Source organism: Rhinoderma darwinii, chromosome 5 (genome assembly GCF_050947455.1).
Source record: "Rhinoderma darwinii isolate aRhiDar2 chromosome 5, aRhiDar2.hap1, whole genome shotgun sequence".
Lineage (NCBI taxonomy): Eukaryota > Metazoa > Chordata > Amphibia > Anura > Rhinodermatidae > Rhinoderma > Rhinoderma darwinii.
In genome coordinates this window covers 338,703,443-338,725,373 of record NC_134691.1, presented here as the reverse complement: position 1 = coordinate 338,725,373, position 21,931 = coordinate 338,703,443, and the positions used below count along the sequence as shown (strand labels likewise).

Sequence of the window (21,931 nt, the reverse complement as noted above, 5' to 3'; positions counted from 1 at the left end):
GCTCCAAATCTCCTTCTTGTCTTCACACAGCCATAGAGTTGCATGCTAAAATGCTGTCTCCCTGCAGCCACCACTAGGGGGCACTCTGCATACAGTTAAATGCAGCTCCTGTTCATTAGGAGCAATATAAAGACGTGCAGTGAGCTCCTCCTAGTGGCTGTTTTTGCAGGAAACATGCCTGCTTTGCCGGGAGGTCCCCCCTATTTCAGGAGATTTTGGGGGGAATATGTAAACATGGACTACATGGAGATATTCTGTCATGTTGTGTCCCAATGAAATGAATCAAGAAATGGTTTCAGGAACCTGTACTCAGTGCTGTCGTCCTGTCCTCACTAATATCCTCCCATGAGTGGACTGGTCACTGCTCCTCACAAAAGCAGCACATCCTCTCCTGCAATACTCTGTGCTGCTGGGGGACCATGCACCTCCCACATGTCTTCATTCCCCTCCTCATATCATGACACTGCCCCTGTCACATGCGGTCCTGTCCTCACTAACATCATCACGTGAGGGACAAGGTTCTGCCCCCACAAGGTCAGCACACTCCTCTCCTGAAATACTCTGTGCTGTGAATGGTTTTAATATGTCTCATTGTATATTTTTGTCTTGCCTCCTCACAGCACAGGTCCTGGGTTTACATGCTGTATGGGATGTTGACTGTCCTTACAATCATGGGTAGTAATTACCTGATGCTGATCCTGTCACACTGCGTTATCCTCTACACTGTGTCGCTGGTAAAACAGAAGTGGCTCTGCTTCGCTGCCGGTCTGTGCAGTCTTGCAACCTTCAAAATGGAGCCTTTCAGCTCTTGGCAAGTATGTTTTCTGAGTTATACAGTAGGTGCTCCAAATGCCCAGCAAATTCATAGTAACATGATAACATTATGTGTTCCTGCAGCCGCCACTAGGGGGAGCTCACAAAATACAGATATATACAGCTCCCACAGAATTACATGACAACATTCTGCTACCTGCAGTCACCACTAGGGGGAGCTCACTACATACAGATATATACAGCTCCCACAGAGTTACATGATAACATTCTGCTGCCTGCAGTCACCACTAGGGGAGCTCACTACATACAGATATATACGGATCACATAGAGTTACATGTTAACATTCTGCTGCCTGCAGTCACAACTAGGGGGAGCTCACTACATACAGATATATACAGATCACATAGAGCTACATGATAACATTCTGCTGCCTGCAGTCACCACTGGGGGAGCTCACTACATACAGATCTATACAGCTCCCAGAGAGTTACATGATAACATTTTGCTGCCTGCAGTCACAACTAGGGTGAGCTCACTACATATAGATATATACAGATCACACAGAGTTACATTATAACATTCTGCTGCCTGCAGTCACTACTAGGGGGAGCTCACTACATACAGATATATACAGATCACATAGAGCGAGCTACATGATAACATTCTGCTGCCTGCAGTCACCACTAGGGGGAGCTAACTACATACAGATATATACAGATCACATAGAGCGAGCTACATGATAACATTCTGCTGCTTGCAGTCACCACTAGGGGGCGCTCACTAGAGGTAGTTGATGTATTAACTAGAGATGATCAAATTTCCCAAAATTCTTTTCCGGTCCGATTTATTTCGGTCTGAATAAATTCGCCACAAATCGCAATTGCCCTGAAAACTTGTGTCTGACTGCGATGTCCTCTAGGACTGTATCCAAACCCTTTCAAGCTCTTTAATTGTAATAATAGTAGCTATAATAATAGTGACTGTCTCTAGTCGTTGACTGATTGTGAATTTGTGTTTTCCTCATCTACAGAACGGTGTCGTCACAGGAACGTTCACTCTACAAGAAATTCTCTTCTATGGAGGCAGCGGGTTCACCATCCTGCGCTGTATGAGCTTCGCCCTGGAGACGTGCGACAGAAAAGAAGGATTTTACTCTCCCATCCAACTCCTCAAGTATAACTTCTACCTCCCGTTCTTCTTTTTCGGCCCAATTATGACATATGACCGGTTTTACGAGCAGGTGAGAGAAAGCCATAGAACAAGAAACACCCATATATATATATATTTCATCCTTTTCTGTTGCTGGACCGCTGCCCTAACAATTCAATTCAGAAGCTGCCAATGAAGCAGAGCTTATAATAAAATGTTGGGAAATTCTACTTGAGTTGCATTTTATGCAATTGGATGTTTTAAAGGGACAGGTACTCAATACATATCCTCTGTCATTGGTAAGAGGGGTGATTAAATGAAGAAAAGTTCCTGTACCCCCCCCCCCCCCCCACCGGGTCACTAGAGGTTGCACATGGGGAGCGATGACAGTAACAGGCTGGGTTCACACGAGCATGTTCGGTCCGTAAAGGACGGAACGTATTTCGGCCGCAAGTCCAGGACCGAACACAGTGCAGGGAGCCGGGCTCCTAGCATCATACTTATGTAAAATGCTAGCAGTCCCTGCCTCGCTGCGGGGCAACTGTCCCGTACTGTAATCATGTTTTCAGTACGGGACAGTAGTTCCACGGAGAGGCAGGGACTCCTAGCGTCGTACATAACTATGATGCTTGGAGCCCGGCTCCCTGCACTGTGTTCGTGTGAATCCAGCCTTACAGGCTGGGATCCTCCTTCCTGCTCTCAGTTGCGGCTCCCCCTCCCCTACACAGACTCAGCACCAGGAAGTAAACCTTTTCTTCCTGCCCCCTGACTTTCAAATGAGTGCTGCTCCCCGAATATTATACATAGAATACTGAGCCTGGCATCATTTGAAATCTAAGATTTTGGTCTTTAATCTGAGCTCCAGTCCTTATATTCTAGACGCGGCAAGTGTGACGTATTACATATGTCCTTGACAGTGAAAGGGTTAATCCGGCATCGGATAATCCTGAAAGTTTTATAATCCGGCGCTTGTTTTTAGCACAGAACTGAAATATAATGGAAAAATGAATCCAAAGACTCTTGACTGTCCAATCATCAGGAATGTCTTATTATCCAGCACCTATCAGGTCTCATTGATGCCGGATCCCAGGAGTTTTCTTTCAAAGGAATCCATCGCCTTCCTGTTTCAGATTCTGTTCACTGACAAACAAGTGAAGACAGATTTTTAGAAAATTTTTTTTTGCTTTCCTAATTATTATCAACCCATCACAGGTGCACGCCAAGGCGGTGACCCGTAAAGACAACGAGATGTGGAACATCCGCGTCCAGGCCGTGGTCAATGTGCTGATCATAATCCTTGTGGATCTCTCCTTCCACTTCCTCTACATTCTCTCCATTCCCTCAGACTTGAAGTTTGTAAAGAAACTTTCGGACTGGTCGCTAGGTTTGTCATTTCTTTCTTTTTTGGATCTACATCTAGACATGTTTGTGGACTTATCAGTGGTCAAGGTACTACATTGGCGGACCTAGTGCAAAAATGTCATACGTAGCCCCCCAGATATGTTATAAAATGTCATGCGTAGCCCCCCAGATATGTTATAAAATGTCATGCGTAGCCCCCCAGATATGTTATGAAATGTCATGCGTAGCCCCCCACCTCCTCCCCCAAATGCTACTCAACATTTGTTATAAAATTTCAAAAATGTTCAGCATATCTTCCACGGCTTACCGTCCCCATTATGGAATTTCACCAATTTTAATGTACACATGAATTCTGCACCAAAATTTTTTTCTCCTACTTGTGACCATGGTCTTAGGGTCCTCAGTTTCATTCAGGGTGCATGGTGGGAGTTGTAGTCTTAAATGCATGTCCCTCACCATGCACCCTCACTATTCTGGGGCCTACAGCTTGAATATGGGGGCTGGAAACGTACCCATCACAAATTCCTCCAACTGGGAGCAAGGATCAAGGCAGTGGGTCAATGCAGCAGCAGATCAGCAGCAAAGAGGCCTGATTGGTGCCCGTTTCCCACTGTTATTTGTGGGGTGTAAAAAAATTGTGGTGCCCAAAGCAACCTAGCTGTGCCATGGCACGTGAAATCACATGACTGTGGGGGCAAAGGGTATGTTGGTGAGGCCGGTGCAGTCTGGACTCCAGACTGATGCATTTTATCTGCACTGATACATTGTAACACAAGACCGAAGATTTGTGCTGCTGATATATTTAGCACAGAGCATTGTCTAGACTGGATACAATTGTAACAAACCCTTAGTATTACTTCGGTACGGATTTTCAATAGGAATGTTTCTATTCACTGAGAGTAAGCAGAGATCTTGAAAAGGGGCAGGAATTGAAACACATTGGGGCAGAATTATTATGACTGGGGTTCCTTATGCCAGTCTTAGTCTGAAGCCCGCAGGCGTAAGATAGCGCGCGCCTCTTAATAAATTTAGCGCATTTTCTGCGGTCCGGCCGCCATATAGAGAAATCTATGTAAAATGTGACTGCCGTAGATTTCCGCTATAATTTAAAATGAAAAATTTAATTAAAGGGGAATCTGCCGGCTGTGGGTGACCCCACTTCTTCATATCAAGCCCCGCCAACTTTTTTTTAAAGTGGCGGAGGCAGCGCAGAACGGAAAAAGTCACAAAGTACCGCAGAAATATGGCGTGGGGTTATAATGTGCAACTTTTTAGCATCATAATACTTTCCTACGCCCGTTTATAAATCCCCCCCCCCCATTGTGTCTTTTATAACACTGCGCTACGATTTTCCCGGCAGCCGGATTGGCGTACTCAAACTTAGTCTACGATTGGGTGAAAGCAGCCGTAATGTTTGGAGTTATAAACACCATCTCCAGACTGGACCATCTCGACCCACCGCAGCCGCCCAAGTGTATCACGATGCTCTACGTCTTCGCCGAAACGTAAGTCACCACCGTTTCAACACTACATCCTCACAACAAATTATATATACGATATTCAGTGGTGTGTCTACTTTTGCAACCAGCTATTTATTACTTCAATGGATCTAAAATAAAGCAACTTTACAAAAAGTCTAGATTAAAAAATTTGTACCGTTTTGTGTATTCAGCTCCCATGTAGATCTATACGTCCCCATGGTTACAGACTACAAACACTGTGTAGTCTAAACCTGCAGTCGTGTGTTTACTTCAATCCCCCTGCGTTCTCTTCTTTATAACCTACAGACAGTAAAAGCGGAGGTAGAACTAGACTACACAGGGTTTGTTTGTAGTCTGTAACCATGGAGACACATAGATCTGTATAGGAGCTGTAGACACAAAATGGTAGGAAATTGTTAATCGACTTTGCAAAGTTGCTTCATGCTTTATTTTATTTGAACTCCAGATTACTAGAGGGGGAAGCAAACTGGAGGGTATTATTTTAGATGCATTGGAGCAATTAAAAAAAATAAAAACTGCAAAAGTATACACACCCCAAAGAGATTGGATGATTTCTGTCTCCATTTTACACACATCAAAATGATTTACATATATTTGTCTGGATGACCACCCATATGACCCCCATTTTACCTACCAAAAAGGTTGTGGTCACGTGATTTTTGCGTTACTATTGCTTTGGACTGTGACTGTTTTACAACAAGTCATTGGGGAGGGGAGGGGGTGCTGTCCACTGAAGACTGCACCATTTGTTTGACATCTGTAATTATTTTGGTGGGTGGCAGTGAGTGTGATGCCGCCTGTACTTTATAAACAGTGTGGTCACATCGTCCGGACTCTGATGATTTCCTTTACTGTTTCAGGCACTTTGACAGAGGGATTAATGACTGGCTCTGCAAGTGAGTATCAGCGAGGAGTCCACCAGGACTATTCTAGGAGGTTTTAACCAGAATTATGTAGAAGTAGTAGTACAGTAGTAGTAGTAATAGTAGTAGTAGTAGTAGTGGTGATGGTGGTGGTAGTAGTAGTATTAATAGTAGTAGTAGTGATAGTAGTTGTAGCACAGTAGTAGTAGTAGTAGTAGTAGTAGTAGTAGAAGAAATCAGCAATAGTGGTGGCTGTGGTGGTTGTGGTAGTGGTGGTAGTAGTATGTAGCAGCAGTAGTAGTAGTAGGTGTAGTGGTAGAAGAAAGTAGTAGTAGTAGTAGTAGTAGTAGTAGTAGGTGTAGTGGTAGAAGAAAGTAGTAGTAGTAGTAGTAGTAGTAGTAGTAGTAGAAGAAGAAATCAGTAGTGGTTGTGGTAGTGGTGATAATGGTGGTAGTAGTAGTAGTACAAATAGTAGTAGTGGTAATAGTAGTAGAATAAATCAGTAGTGGTAGTAGTAGCAGGTGTAGCAGTAGTATATACTGTCCTGTAGTAACGGTGGTGGTGGTGGTGGTGGTGGTATATGTATATACTGTCCTGTGGTAGTAGTAGTGATAGTAGTAATAGTGGTGGTGGTAGTAGTAGTAGTAATAGTAGTAGTGGTGGTATAGTAGTAGTAGTAGTAGTAGTGATAGTAGTAATAGTAGTGGTGGTGGTAGTAGTAGTGATAGTAGTGGTGGTGGTAGTAGTAGTGATAGTAGTAGTGATAGTAGTGGTGGTGGTAGTAGTAGTGATAGTAGTAATAGTAGTGGTGGTGGTAGTAGTAGTGATAGTAGTAGTGGTGGTGGTAGTAGTAGTGATAGTAGTAATAGTAGTGGTGGTGGTAGTAGTAGTGATAGTAGTAGTGGTGGTGGTAGTAGTAGTAGTAGTAGTAGTGATAGTAGTAATAGTAGTGGTGGTGGTAGTAGTAGTGATAGTAGTGGTAGTTGTAGTAGTAGTAGTGATAGTAGTGGTGGTAGTAGTAGTAGTATATACTGTCCTGTAGTAACATTAGTAGTAGAAGAAATCAGTAGTAGTAGTAGTAGTAGTAGTAATAGTGGTGGTGGTAGTAGTAGTAGTAGTGATAGTAGTAGTAGTAGTAGTAATAGTAGTAGTGGTGGTGGTGGTAGTAGTAGCAGGTGTAGCAGTAGTATATACTGTCCTGTAGTAACGGTGGTGGTGGTGGTGGTGGGTGTAGCAGTAGTATATACTGTCCTGTAGTAACAGTAGTAGTAGAAGAAATCAGTAGTAGTGGTGGTGGTGGTGGTGATAGTAGGAGTAGTAGTGGTGGTAGTAGTGATAGTGGTAGTAGTAGTGGTGGTAGTAGTGATAGTAATAGTAGTAATAGTAGTGGTGGTGGTGGTAGTAGTAGTAGTAGCAGGTGTAGCAGTAGTATATACTGTCCTGTAGTAACAGTAGTAGTAGTAGAAGAAATCAGTAGTAGTAGTAGTAGTAGTAATAGCAGTAGTAGTGGTGGTGGTGGTGGTGGTGGTGGTGGTAATAGTAATAGTAGTATATTAGTAGTAGTAGTAGTAGTGGTAGTGGTATTAGTAGTAGTAGTAGTAGTAGTAGTGGTAGTAGTAGTAGTAGTAGTAGTAGTAGTAGTAGTAGTAGTGTGGTGGTGGTGGTGGTGGTAATAGTAGTATATTAGTAGTAGTAGTAGTAGTAGTGGTAGTAGTAGTGGTATTAGTAGTAGTAGTAGTAGTGGTATTAGTAGTAGTAGTAGTAGTAGTAGTAGTTATTTATCTGGTTTTAGATTACTATTAGTAGTTGGTGTAGTAGTTGTTATGTTATATTTATCTGATTTTTAAATTTATATCCTTACACCTTTTTTTTTAAATTATTATTATTATTACTGTTCTATAATAGTTTTAGTAATAATCTATTTCATGCCGATTACTATCATTGATGATAATTATTACTAATACTATTTGTATGTTATTATTTGTACCAGTGGAGTGTCGACTATAAGGACAGACCACGCGACTGCTATGGTCCTGGGCTCGGTGGGGAGGGTGAGGGGGGCTCAGCACTAAACTGCTTCTCCCCCTTCTTTCACAGAGTCATAGGGTTTGTCTACAGCCACCACTAGAGGGAGCTCACTGTATAGAGATTTTTACAGCTCACTTTGCGTTCAATGGTAGATATATAAATCCATATGCAGTGAGCTCCCCCTAGTGGTGATTGCAGACATCCCTCGTTTTACCATTTAAAGGCTATGTACACCGTTGCACAGAATTTTTTTTATTTTGTTCATTTGCTTCCTAAATGAAAAATTAACGGGATTTTCCAAGACTTTAATAATGATGGCCTGTCCTTAGGATAGGTCATCAACAGCTGATTCTGACTCCCAGCACCTCTACCGATCAGATAAATGAAGGGGCCGCAATGCTTTTACGAGGCCCAGCGCCATATATGTGGTAGTGGCTGTGCCTGGTACTGCAGCTCTGTAAAGGGGCAGGAGGACCGGCGACAAAATGATTGTGATTGAAATTAACTCTTTGCTTGGAAAAATTCAGCAAACAAACTGGAACAGGGCAATAGCAACGGCATAAATATGATTAACTTCAATAGTGTGCTTAAGCGTTTTTATTTTACTTGCAACATTGACGGCACCAGGTTATAGCGCGGCTTACTGAAACAGTCCAACTGTATGGTGAAGGTTTGGGACAGATTCTGTAATAGCTGAAGTCTGTATTTTTCCCTATGTTAGTTGCTCCGTACACCAGCTGCCCTTTCTCTTTGGTCTGTTAGCTGCAGGCTTGCTCGGAGCTCCCTCTCCGTTTTTACAAGGTACTCGCACTGACTATGATCTCCACTGAGGCCTCCTGGACCAGGCTTCGGGCCGGTTCTCTCCTTGTAAAGCATCTTTTTTAGCAGGCTGTCTTTCCCTCTGTGGTGCAGCTTCTGTGGCAGGCCAGTCCTCTCCCTCTGTGATGCAGCTTCTATGGCAGGCCATTTCTCTCCCTCTGTGATGCAGCTTCTATGGCAGGCCATTTCTCTCCCTCGGTGGTGCAGCTTCTGTGACAGGCCATTTCTCTCCCTCTTTGATTCAGCTTCTGTGGCAGGCCGTTTCTCTCCCTCTGTGATGCAGCTTCTGTGGCAGGCCATTTCTCTCCCTCTGTGATGCAGCTTCTGTGGCAGGCCATTTCTCTCCCTCTGTGATGCAGCTTCTGTGGCAGGCCATTTCTCTCCCTCTGTGATGCAGCTTCTGTGGCAGGCCATTTCTCTCCCTCTGTGATGCAGCTTCTGTGGCAGGCCATTTCTCTCCCTCTGTGATGCAGCTTCTGTGGCAGGTCGGTTCTCTCCCTGCAAAGCAGCTTTTGTAGCAGACCGTCTCCTTCTCTGTAAAGCAGCTCTGCACACACGTGCCTTAACGGAAATAGCTGTGCACATAAGTTTACTCTCCTGGCTGAATTTTCTTCCTTGACCATCCCGATCAATAATCTGACACTCTCTGCTTTACCGATACAGGCACATAGGAGTTAAATGCTGCAGCAGCGTCTGTGTGTTATACCTCAGTCCCACTCAAGTGAATGGGTCTGAGCTGCAAGTGTATGGCACTGGGCCTAGTAAACAATAAGAGGTACACAGTCCTCACTAGAGACCCTTCATTCAGCTGATTGGCGGTGGTGCTCGGGTGTTGGACCCTCAAAGATCAGCTATTAATAACATGTCCTAAGGATAGGCCATAAATATTATAGTCTTAAAAATCCCCTTTTGGCAACTTTTTAAATTGTCTTCTTTAAAATGTTCCTACCATTTTGTGGCTGTAGAGTCTGTGCAACTCTTTTATGTAGCTGGCTGTGCTGCTTCTGACAGCACATGGCTCCTGGCTGCAGTACGCTCGGGGCTGATGCCATTTATCCACTTTAAGCCTTGCTCTCTCTGCTCTAACCCTTCCTCCTCTCACAGTAGCACAGTGTTAGATAGAGATAGTGTGTTGGCATAGCAGGCTGTATTATAGAGGGAGGAGAACAACGGTAGCAGAGTCTTCCAGGGATGGGAGGAATCACACACTCCTAAGCATCAGTGTCTGCAGAGGGGACAGGAGATGTCTGCTGAAGGAGAAAGCAGTACAAGGATGAAGCTGTGGTAGTACAAGAGAGCTAGTGAAGGCAGGGCTGCCATGAGAAATTTGTGGGTACCATACTGCCAAAAAGTCCTGGCCCCGGACTTCCCCCATTCCTGGGGGTTAAGCGAATACAAGGTTGTGAGAGCTTTGCAGTGGTGAGGAGATGAAGGTAGTGGCTCCATTGGAGCTGGTTGCAAACATATAGTGGATATTCTAAATTATAGTAGACATTAACATAAATACTGGTATAGCGCATTTGTCAGATCTCTTAATGTAGTGTGAGGTCCCTGTGATTCTTGGTTATGTCCCTGATTTTTCTAATTGTTTGGACTAGTAACTTGTGTTATTATTATTATTACAGATAAGAGACCTGACAGATCAATGTTATTCACGTCTCCTTATCTGTCAAGTTTTTTAAAAAAAATGTTTATTCAACCATGTCTATTGTTTTCATCGTTTTTTTTTTTCATCTTCCTCAATCAGAAAAAGTAAATCAACATCTAAAGTTAAATACAATAAATCCTTTTATAAACCATCTTCTCTCACACAGATACGTCTATGATTACCTTGGTGAAAGTCATAATAACATAAAGAAGGAGCTACTGGCCACTATTGCCACGTTCTTGGTGACCACCCTGTGGCTTGGCCCATGTGAAATTGTTTACATCTGGTCGATCTTCAACTGCTTTGGTCTGAATTTTGAGTTATGGGTGCAAAAACTATTTGAGCTGAAGCCGTTTGCCAACCTAGAGGTAAGCCATGGGTATATCTGCCAGATAATTACATTAAAACAATACTGTCCCCTATGTACAAGAATATAACTACTATAATACTGTCCCCTATATACAAGAATATAACTACTATAACACTGCCCCCTATATACAAGAATATAACTACTATAATACTGTCCCCTATGTACAAGAATATAACTACTATAATACTGTCCCCTATATACAAGAATATAACTACTATAACACTGCCCCCTATATACAAGAATATAACTACTATAATACTGTCCACTATATACAAGAATATAACTACTATAATACTGCCTCCTATATACAAGAATATAACTACCATAATACTGCCCCCTATATACAAGAATATAACTACTATAATACTGCCTCTATATACAGGAATATAACTACTATAATACTGCCCCTATATACAAGTATATAACTACTATAATACTGCTCCTATATACAAGAATATAACTACTATAATACTGCACCTATATACAAGAATATAACTACTATAATAATGCCCCTATATACAAGAATTTAACTACTATAACACTGCCCCCTATATACAAGAATATAACTACTATAATACTGCACCTATATACAAGAATATAACTACTATAATACTGCTCCTATATACAAGAATATAACTACTATAATACTGCTCCTATATACAAGAATATAACTACTATAATACTGCCCCTATTTACAAGAATATAACTACTATAACACTGCCCTCTATATACAAGAATATAACTACTATAATACTGCCTCCTATATACAAGAATATAACTACTATAATACTGCTCCTATATACAAGCATACAACTACTATAATACTGCCTCCTATATACAAGAATATTACTACTATAATACTGCCCCCTATATACAAGAATAGAAATACTATAATACTGCCCCCTATATACAAGAATATAACTACTATAATACTACCCCTATAAACAAGAATATAACTACTATAATACTGCCCCTATATACAAGAATAGAACTACTATAATACTGCCCCTATATACAAGAATATAACTACTATAATACTGCTCCTGTACACAAGAATAGAACTACTATAATACTGCTCCCAATATACAAGAATATAACTACTATAACACTGTCCACTATATACAAGAATATAACTACTATAATACTGCTCCTATATACAAGAATATAATTACTATAATACTGCCCCTATATACAAGAATAGAACTACTATAATACTGCCCCTATATACAAGAATATAACTACTATAATACTGCTCCTATACACAAGAATAGAACTACTATAATACTGCTCCCAATATACAAGAATATAACTAATATAATAATGTCCACTATATACAAGAATATAACTACTATAATACTGCTCCTATATACAAGAATATAACTACTATAATACTGCTCCTATATACAAGAATATAACTACTATAATACTGCTCCTATATGCAAGAATATAACTACTATAATACTGCCCCTATATACAAGAATATAACTACTATAATACTGCCCCCTATATACAGGAATATAACTACTATAATACTGCCCCTATATACAAAAATATAACTACTATAATACTGCCCCTATATACAAGAATATAACTACTATAATACTGCCCCCTATATACAAGAATATAACTACTATAATACTGCCCCCATATACAAGAATATAACTACTATAATACTGCCCCTATATACAAGAATATAACTACTATAATACTGCTCCTATATGCAAGAATTTAACTACTATAATACTGCCCCCTATATACAAGACTATAACTACTATAATACTGCTCCCTATATACAAGAATATAACTACTATAAAACTGCCCCCTATATACAAGAATATAACTACTATAATACTGCCTCCTATACACAAGAATATAACTACTATAATACTGCCCCTATATACACGAATATAACTACTATAATACTGCCTCCTATACACAAGAATATAACTACTATAATACTGCCCCTATATACACGAATATAACTACTATAATACTGCCTCCTATATACAAGAATATAACAACTATAATACTGTCTCCTATATACAAGAATATAAATACTATAATACTGCCCCTATATACAAAAATATAACTACTATAATACTGCCCCTATATACAAGAATATAACTACTATAATACTGCCCCCTATGTAGAAGAATATAACTACTATAATACTGCCCCCTATATACAAGAATATAACTACTATACTACTGCCCCCTATATACAAGAATATAACTACTATACTACGGCCCCTATATACAAGAATATAACTACTATAATACTGCTCCTATATACAAGAATATAACTACTATAATAGTGCTCCTATATACAAGAATATAACTACTATAATACAGCCCCTATATACAAGAATATAACTACTATAATACTGCTCCTATATACAAGAATATAACTACTATAATACAGCCCCTATATACAAGAATATAACTACTATAATACTGCTCCTATATACAAGAATATAACTACTATAATAGTGCTCCTATATACAAGAATATAACTACTATAATACTGCCGACTATATACAAAAATCTAACTACTATAATACTGTCCCTATATACAAGAATATAACTATTATAATACTGCTCCTATATACAAGAATATAACTACTATAATACTGCCCCCTATATACAAGAATATAACTAAAATAATACTGCTCCTATATACAAGAATATAACTACTGTAATACTGCTCCCTATATACAAGAATATAGCTACTATAATACTGCCCCTATATACAAGAATATAACTACTATAATACTGCCCATATATACAAGAATATAACTACTATAATACTGCCCCTATAAACAAGAATATAACTACTATAATACTGCCCCTATATACAAGAATATAACTACTATAATACTGCCCCTATATACAAGAATATAACTACTATAATACTGCCCTCTATATACAAGAATATAGCTACTATAATAATGCCCCAATATACAAGAATATAACTACTATAATACTGCCCCTATATACAAGAATATAACTACTGTAATACCGCTCCCTATATACAAGAATATAACTACTATAATACTGCTCCCTATATACAAGAATATAACTACTATAATACTGCCCCTATATACAAGAATATAACTACTATAATACTGCCCTCTATATACAAGAATATAGCTACTATAATACTACCCCTATATACAAGAATATAACTACTGTAATACCGCTCCCTATATACAAGAATATAACTACTGTAAGACTGCTCCCTATATACAAGAATATAACTACTATAATACTGCTCCCTATATACAAGAATATAACTACTATAATACTGCCCCTATATACAAGAATATAACTACTATAATACTGCCCCATATACAAGAATATAACTACTATAATACTGCTCCCTATATACAAGAATAGAAATACTATAATACTGCCCCCTATATACAAGAATATAACTACTATAATACTGCCCCCTATATACAAGAATATAACTACTATAATACTGCCACTATATACAAGAATATAACGACTATAATACTGCTCCTATATACAAGAATATAACTACTATAATACTGCTCCTATATACAAGAATACAACTACTATAATACTGCCACTATATACAAGAATATAACTACTATAATACTGCCCCCTATATACAAGAATATAACTGCTATAATACTGCCCCTATATACAAGAATATAACTACTATAATACTGCCCCTATATACAAGAATATAACTACTATAAGGGCAAAGCCACACGTGGCAGATTTCCTCCGCAACTGTCCGCATCAATGCGTTGCAGATTCTGCGGCGGATCTGCCCAAAATGTGCAGTAAATTGATGTGGACTAGCTGCTGCGGACTACGGGAAAAGTGCTTCCCTTCTCTCTATCAGTGCAGGATAGAGAGAAGGGACAGCACTTTCCCTAGTGAAAGTAAACGAATTTCATACTTACCGGCCGTTGTCTTGGTGACGCGTCCCTCTTTCGGCATCCAGCCCGACCTCCCTGGATGACGCGGCAGTCCATGTGACCGCTGCAGCCTGTGATTGGCTGCAGCCGTCACTTAGACTGAAACGTCATCCTGGGAAGCCGGACTGGAGGAAGAAGCAGGGAGTTCTCGGTAAGTATGAACTTCTATTTTTTTACAGGTTGCTGTATATTGGGATCGGTAGTCACTGTCCAGGGTGCAGAAACAGTTACTGCCGATCGCTTAACTCTTTCAGCACCCTGGACAGTGACTATTTACTGACGTCTCCTAGCAACGCTCCCATAATTACGGGAGCCCCATTGACTTCCTCAGTCTGGCTGTAGACCTAGAAATACATAGGTCCAGCCAGAATGAAGAAATGTCATGTCAAAAAAGCAAGACGCATCCGCAGCACATATAACATTTTCATGACAGCTGCGGACTTCATTGCGGAATTTAGAATCTCCATTGAAGTCAATGGAGAAATTCCGCCATGAGTCCGCAACCAGTCCGCCACAACTCCGCAACAGCCCTAGCATGCTGCGGACACCAAATTCCGCTCTGCAGCCTATGCTCCGCAGCGGAATTTTACGCATCGTCTAAACGAACACTGCTAAATAAAAGTGGAAGTCAATGGACAAACGGCTCCGCTGCGGATTAACGCTGCGGAGTGTCCGCTGTGGAATTCAAGAGGAATTCCGCCACGTGTGGCTTTGCCCTAATACTGCTCCTATATACAAGAATATAACTACTAGAAAACTGCCCCTATATACAAGAATATAACTACTGTAATACTGCTCCTATATACAAGAATATAACTACTATAATACTGCCCCCTATATACAAGAATATAACTACTATAATACTGCCCCCTATATACAAGAATATAACTACTATAATACTGCCCCTATATACAAGAATATAACTACTATAATACTGCTCCCTATATACAAGAATATAACTACTATAATACTGTCTTCTATATACAAGAATATAACTACTATAATACTGCTCCTATATACAAGAATATAACTACTATAATACTGCCCCTATATACAAGAATATAACTACTATAATACTGCCCCCTATATACAAGAATATAACTACTATAATACTGCTCCCTATATACAAGAATATAACTACTATAATACTGCCCCTATATACAAGAATATAACTACTATAATACTGCCCGTATATACAGGGATATAACTACTATAATACTGCCCCTATATACAAGAATATAACTACTATAATACTGCTCTTATATACAAGAATATAACTACTATAATACTGCCCCTATATACAAGAATATAACTACTATAATACTGCCCCCTATATACAAGAATATAACTACTATACTACTGCCCCCTATATACCATAATATAACTCCTACACTACGGCCCCCTATATACAAGAATATAACTACTATAATACTGCTCCCTATATACAAGAATATAACTACTATAATACTGCCCCTATATACAAGAATATAACTACTATAATACTGTCCCTATATACAGGGATATAACTACTATAATACTGCTCCTATATACAAGAATATAACTACTATAATACTGTCTTCTATATACAAGAATATAACTACTATAATACTGCTCCTATATACAAGAATATAACTACTATAAGGGCATGACCACACATGGCGGAATTCCTCCGCAACTGTCCGCATCAATGCCGCACAGAATCTGCGTTGCAGATTCTGCAGCGGATCTGCACAAAATGTGCAGAAAATTGATGCGGACTGGCCGCTGCGGACTGCAGGAAAAGTGCTTCCCTTCTCCCTATCAGTGCAGGATAGAGAGAAGGGACAGCACTTTCCCTAGTGAAAGTAAAAGAAATTCATACTTACCGCCCGTTGTCTTTATGACGCGTCCCTCCTTCGGCATCCAGCCCGACCTCCCTGGATGACGCGCCAGTCCATGTGACCGCTGCAGCCTGTGCTTGGCCTGTGATTGGCTGCAGCCGTCACTTACACTGAAACGTCATCCTGGGAGGCCGGACTGGAGACAGAAACAGGGAGTTCTCGGTAAGTATGAACTTATATGTTTTTTTACAGATACATGTATATTGAGATCGGTAGTCACTGTCCCGGGTGCAGAAACAGTTACTGCCGATCGCTTAACTCTTTCAGCACCCTGGACAGTGACTATTTACTGACGTCTCCTAGCAACGCTCCCGTCATTACGGGAGCCCCATTGACTTCCTCAGTCTGGCTGTAGACCTAGAAATACATAGGTCCAGCCAGAATGAAGAAATGTCAAGTAAAAAAAGCAAGACGCATCCGCAGCACACATGACATGTGCATGACAGCTGCGGACTTCATTGCGGAACTTTGAATCTCCATTGAAGTCAATGGAGAAATTCCGCCATGAGTCCGCCACTGCTCCGCAACAGACAGAGCATGCTGCGGACACCAAATTCCGCTCCGCAGCCTATGCTCCGCAGCGGAATTGTACGCATCGTGTAAACGAACACTGCTAAATTAAAGTGAAAGTCAATGTAGAAACGGCTCCGCTGCGGATTAACGCTGCGGAGTGTCCGCAGCGGAATTTAAGTGCAATTCCGCCATGTGTGAACCCGCCCTAAGGGCATGACCACACATGGCGGAATTCCTCCGCAACTGTCCGCATCAATGCCGCACAGAATCTGCGTTGCAGATTCTGCAGCGGATCTGCACAAAATGTGCAGAAAATTGATGCGGACTGGCCGCTGCGGACTGCAGGAAAAGTGCTTCTCTTCTCCCTATTCAGTGCAGGATAGAGAGAAGGGACAGCACTTTCCCTAGTGAAAGTCAAAGAAATTCATACTTACCGCCCGTTGTCTTGGTGACGCGTCCCTCTTTCGGCATCCGGCCCGACCTCCCTGGATGACGCTCCAGTCCATGTGACCGCTGCAGCCTGTGCTTGGCCTGTGATTGGCTGCAGCCGTCACTTACACTGAAACGTCATCCTGGGAGGCCGGACTGGAGACAGACGCAGGGAGTTCTCGGTAAGTATGAACTTATATTTTTTTTTTACAGATACATGTATATTGAGATCGGTAGTCACTGTCCCGGGTGCAGAAACAGTTACTGCCGATCGCGTAACTCTTTCAGCACCCTGGACAGTGACTATTTACAGACGTCTCCTAGCAACGCTCCCGTCATTACGGGAGCCCCATTGACTTCCTCAGTCTGGCTGTAGACCTAGAAATACATAGGTCCAGCCAGAATGAAGAAATGTCATGGTAGTAAAAACAATACGCTCCGCAGCACACATAAGATCTGCGGACTTCATTGCGGAATTTTGACTCTCCATTGAAGTCAATGGAGAAATTCCGCCATGAGTCCGCAACCAGTCCGCCACTGCTCCGCAACAGACAGAGCATGCTGCGGACACCAAATTCCGCTCCGCAGCCTATGCTCCGCAGCGGAATTGTACGCATCGTGTAAACGAACACTGCTAAATTAAAGTGAAAGTCAATGGAGAAACGGCTCCGCTGCGGATTAACGCTGCGGAGTGTCCGCAGCGGAATTTAAGTGAAATTCCGCTATGTGTGAACCCGCCCTAATACTGCCCCTATATACAAGAATATAACTACTATAATACTGCCCCTATATACAAGAATATAACTACTATAATACTGCCCCCTATATACAAGAATATAACTACTATAATACTGCTCCCTATATACAAGAATATAACTACTATAATACTGCCCCTATATACAAGAATATAACTACTATAATACTGCCCGTATATACAGGGATATAACTACTATAATACTGCCCCTATATACAAGAATATAACTACTATAATACTGCTCTTATATACAAGAATATAACTACTATAATACTGCCCCTATATACAAGAATATAACTACTATAATACTGCCCCCTATATACAAGAATATAACTACTATACTACTGCCCCCTATATACCATAATATAACTCCTACACTACGGCCCCCTATATACAAGAATATAACTACTATAATACTGCTCCCTATATACAAGAATATAACTACTATAATACTGCCCCTATATACAAGAATATAACTACTATAATACTGTCCCTATATACAGGGATATAACTACTATAATACTGCTCCTATATACAAGAATATAACTACTATAATACTGTCTTCTATATACAAGAATATAACTACTATAATACTGCTCCTATATACAAGAATATAACTACTATAATACTGCCCCTATATACAAGAATATAACTACTATAATACTGCCCCCTATATACAAGAATATAACTACTATAATACTGCTCCCTATATACAAGAATATAACTACTATAATACTGCCCCTATATACAAGAATATAACTACTATAATACTGCCCGTATATACAGGGATATAACTACTATAATACTGCCCCTATATACAAGAATATAACTACTATAATACTGCTCTTATATACAAGAATATAACTACTATAATACTGCCCCTATATACAAGAATGTAACTACTATAATACTGCCCCTATATACAAGAATATAACTACTATACTACTGCCCCCTATATACCATAATATAACTCCTATACTACGGCCCCCTATATACAAGAATATAACTACTATAATACTGCTCCTATATACAAGACTATAACTACTATAATACTGCCCCTATATACAAGAATATAACTACTATAATACTGCCGACTATATACAAATATATAACTACTATAATACTGCTCCCTATATACAAGAATATAACTACTATAATACTGTCCCCTATATACAAGAATATAACTACTATAATACTGCCCCTATATACAAGATTGTAACTACTATAATACTACCCCTATATACAAGAATATAACTACTATAATACTGCCCCTATATACACAAGAATATAACTACTATAATACTGCTCCTATATACAAGAATATAACTACTAGAATACTGCCCCCTATATACAAGAATATAACTACTATAAACTGCCCCTATATACAAGAATATAACTACTATAATACTGCCCCCTATATACAAGAATATAACTACTATAAACTGCCCCTATATACAAGAATATAACTACTAGAATACTGCCCCCTATATACAAGAATATAACTACTATAATACTGCCCCCTATATGCAACAATATAACTACTATAATACTACCTCTATATACAATATAACTACTATAATACTGCCCCCTATATACTAGAATATAACTACTATAATACTGCCCCTATATACAAGAATATAACTACTATAATACTGCTCTTATATACAAGAATATAACTACTATAATACTGCCCGCTATATACAAGAATATAACTACTATAATACTGCCTCCTATATACAAGAATATAACTACTATAATACTGCCCCTATATACAAGAATATAACTACTATAATACTGCTCCTATATACAAGACTATAACTACTAGAATACTGCCCCCTATATACAAGAATATAACTACTATAATACTGCCCCCTACATACAAGAGTGTAACTACTATAATACTGCCTCTATATACAAGAATATAACTACTATAATACTGCTCCTATATACAAGAATATAACTACTATAAACTGCCCCTATATACAAGAATATAACTACTATAATACTGCCCCCTATATACAAGAATATAACTACTATAAACTGCCCCTATATACAAGAATATAACTACTAGAATACTGCCCCCTATATTCAAGAATATAACTACTATAATACTGCCCCCTATATGCAACAATATAACTACTATAATACTACCTCTATATACAATATAACTACTATAATACTGCCCCCTATATACAAGAATATAACTACTATAATACTGCCCCTATATACAAGAATATAACTACTATAATACTACTACTATAATACTGCTCCTATGTACAAGAATATAACTACTATAATACTGCCCCATATATACAAGACTATATCTACTATAATACTGCCACTATATACAAGAATATAACTACTATAATACTGCCCCCTATATACAAGAATATAACTACTATACTACTGCCCCCTATATACCATAATATAACTCCTATACTACGGCCCCCTATATACAAGAATATAACTACTATAATACTGCTCCTATATACAAGACTATAACTACTATAATACTGCCCCTATATACAAGAATATAACTACTATAATACTGCCTCCTATATACAAAAATATAACTACTATAATACTGCTCCCTATATACAAGAATATAACTACTATAATACTTTCCCCTATATACAAGAATATAACTACTATAATACTGCCCCTATATACAAGAATGTAACTACTATAATACTACCCCTATATACAAGAATATAACTACTATAATACTGCCCCTATATACACAAGAATATAACTACTATAATACTGCCCGCTATATACAAGAATATAACTACTATAATACTGCCTCCTATATACAAGAATATAACTACTATAATACTGCCCCTATATACAAGAATATAACTACTATAATACTGCTCCTATATACAAGAATATAACTACTAGAATACTGCCCCCTATATACAAGAATATAACTACTATAATACTGCCCCCTACATACAAGAGTGTAACTACTATAATACTGCCTCTATATACAAGAATATAACTACTATAATACTGCTCCTATATACAAGAATATAACTACTATAAACTGCCCCTATATCCAAGAATATAACTACTATAATACTGCCCCCTATATACAAGAATATAACTACTATAAACTGCCCCTATATACAAGAATATAACTACTAGAATACTGCCCCCTATATACAAGAATATAACTACTATTAGGGCGGGTTCACACATAGCGGAATTTCACTTAAATTCCGCTGCGGACACTCCGCAGCGTTAATCCGCAGCGGAGCCGTTTCTCCATTGACTTTCACTTTAATTTAGCAGTGTTCGTTTACACGATGCGTACAATTCCGCTGCGGAGCATAGGCTGCGGAGCGGAATTTGGTGTCCGCAGCATGCTCTGTCTGTTGCGGAGCAGTGGCGGACTGGTTGCGGACTCATGGCGGAATTTCTCCATTGACTTCAATGGAGAGTCAAAATTCCGCAATGAAGTCCGCAGATCTTATGTGTGCTGCGGAGCGTATTGGTTTTACTACCATGACATTTCTTCATTCTGGCTGGACCTATGTATTTCTAGGTCTACAGCCAGACTGAGGAAGTCAATGGGGCTCCCGTAATGACGGGAGCGTTGCTAGGAGACGTCTGTAAATAGTCACTGTCCAGGGTGCTGAAAGAGTTACGCGATCGGCAGTAACTGTTTCTGCACCCGGGACAGTGACTACCGATCTCAATATACATGTATCTGTAACAAAAAATATAAGTTCATACTTACCGAGAACTCCAGTCCGGCCTCCCAGGATGACGTTTCAGTGTAAGTGACGGCTGCAGCCAATCACAGGCCAAGCACAGGCTGCAGCGGTCACATGGACTGGAGCGTCATCCAGGGAGGTCGGGCCGGATGCCGAAAGAGGGACGCGTCA

The 21,931-nt window shown here is 39.6% G+C and overlaps 1 protein-coding gene across 1 annotated transcript in view; it reads left to right on the top strand.

Annotated features, from left to right (window-relative positions):
* The window catches only part of HHATL (hedgehog acyltransferase like), a 46,797-nt gene that overhangs the window by 13,547 nt on the left and 11,319 nt on the right, over window positions 1-21,931 (top strand). Inside the window, exons 5-10 of the mRNA XM_075828783.1 lie at window positions 621-815; window positions 1,806-2,015; window positions 3,137-3,308; window positions 4,647-4,791; window positions 5,649-5,684; window positions 10,313-10,514. Coding sequence (XP_075684898.1) covers window positions 621-815; window positions 1,806-2,015; window positions 3,137-3,308; window positions 4,647-4,791; window positions 5,649-5,684; window positions 10,313-10,514 — 960 coding nt within the window. The remainder of the gene's footprint in view (window positions 1-620; window positions 816-1,805; window positions 2,016-3,136; window positions 3,309-4,646; window positions 4,792-5,648; window positions 5,685-10,312; window positions 10,515-21,931) is intronic.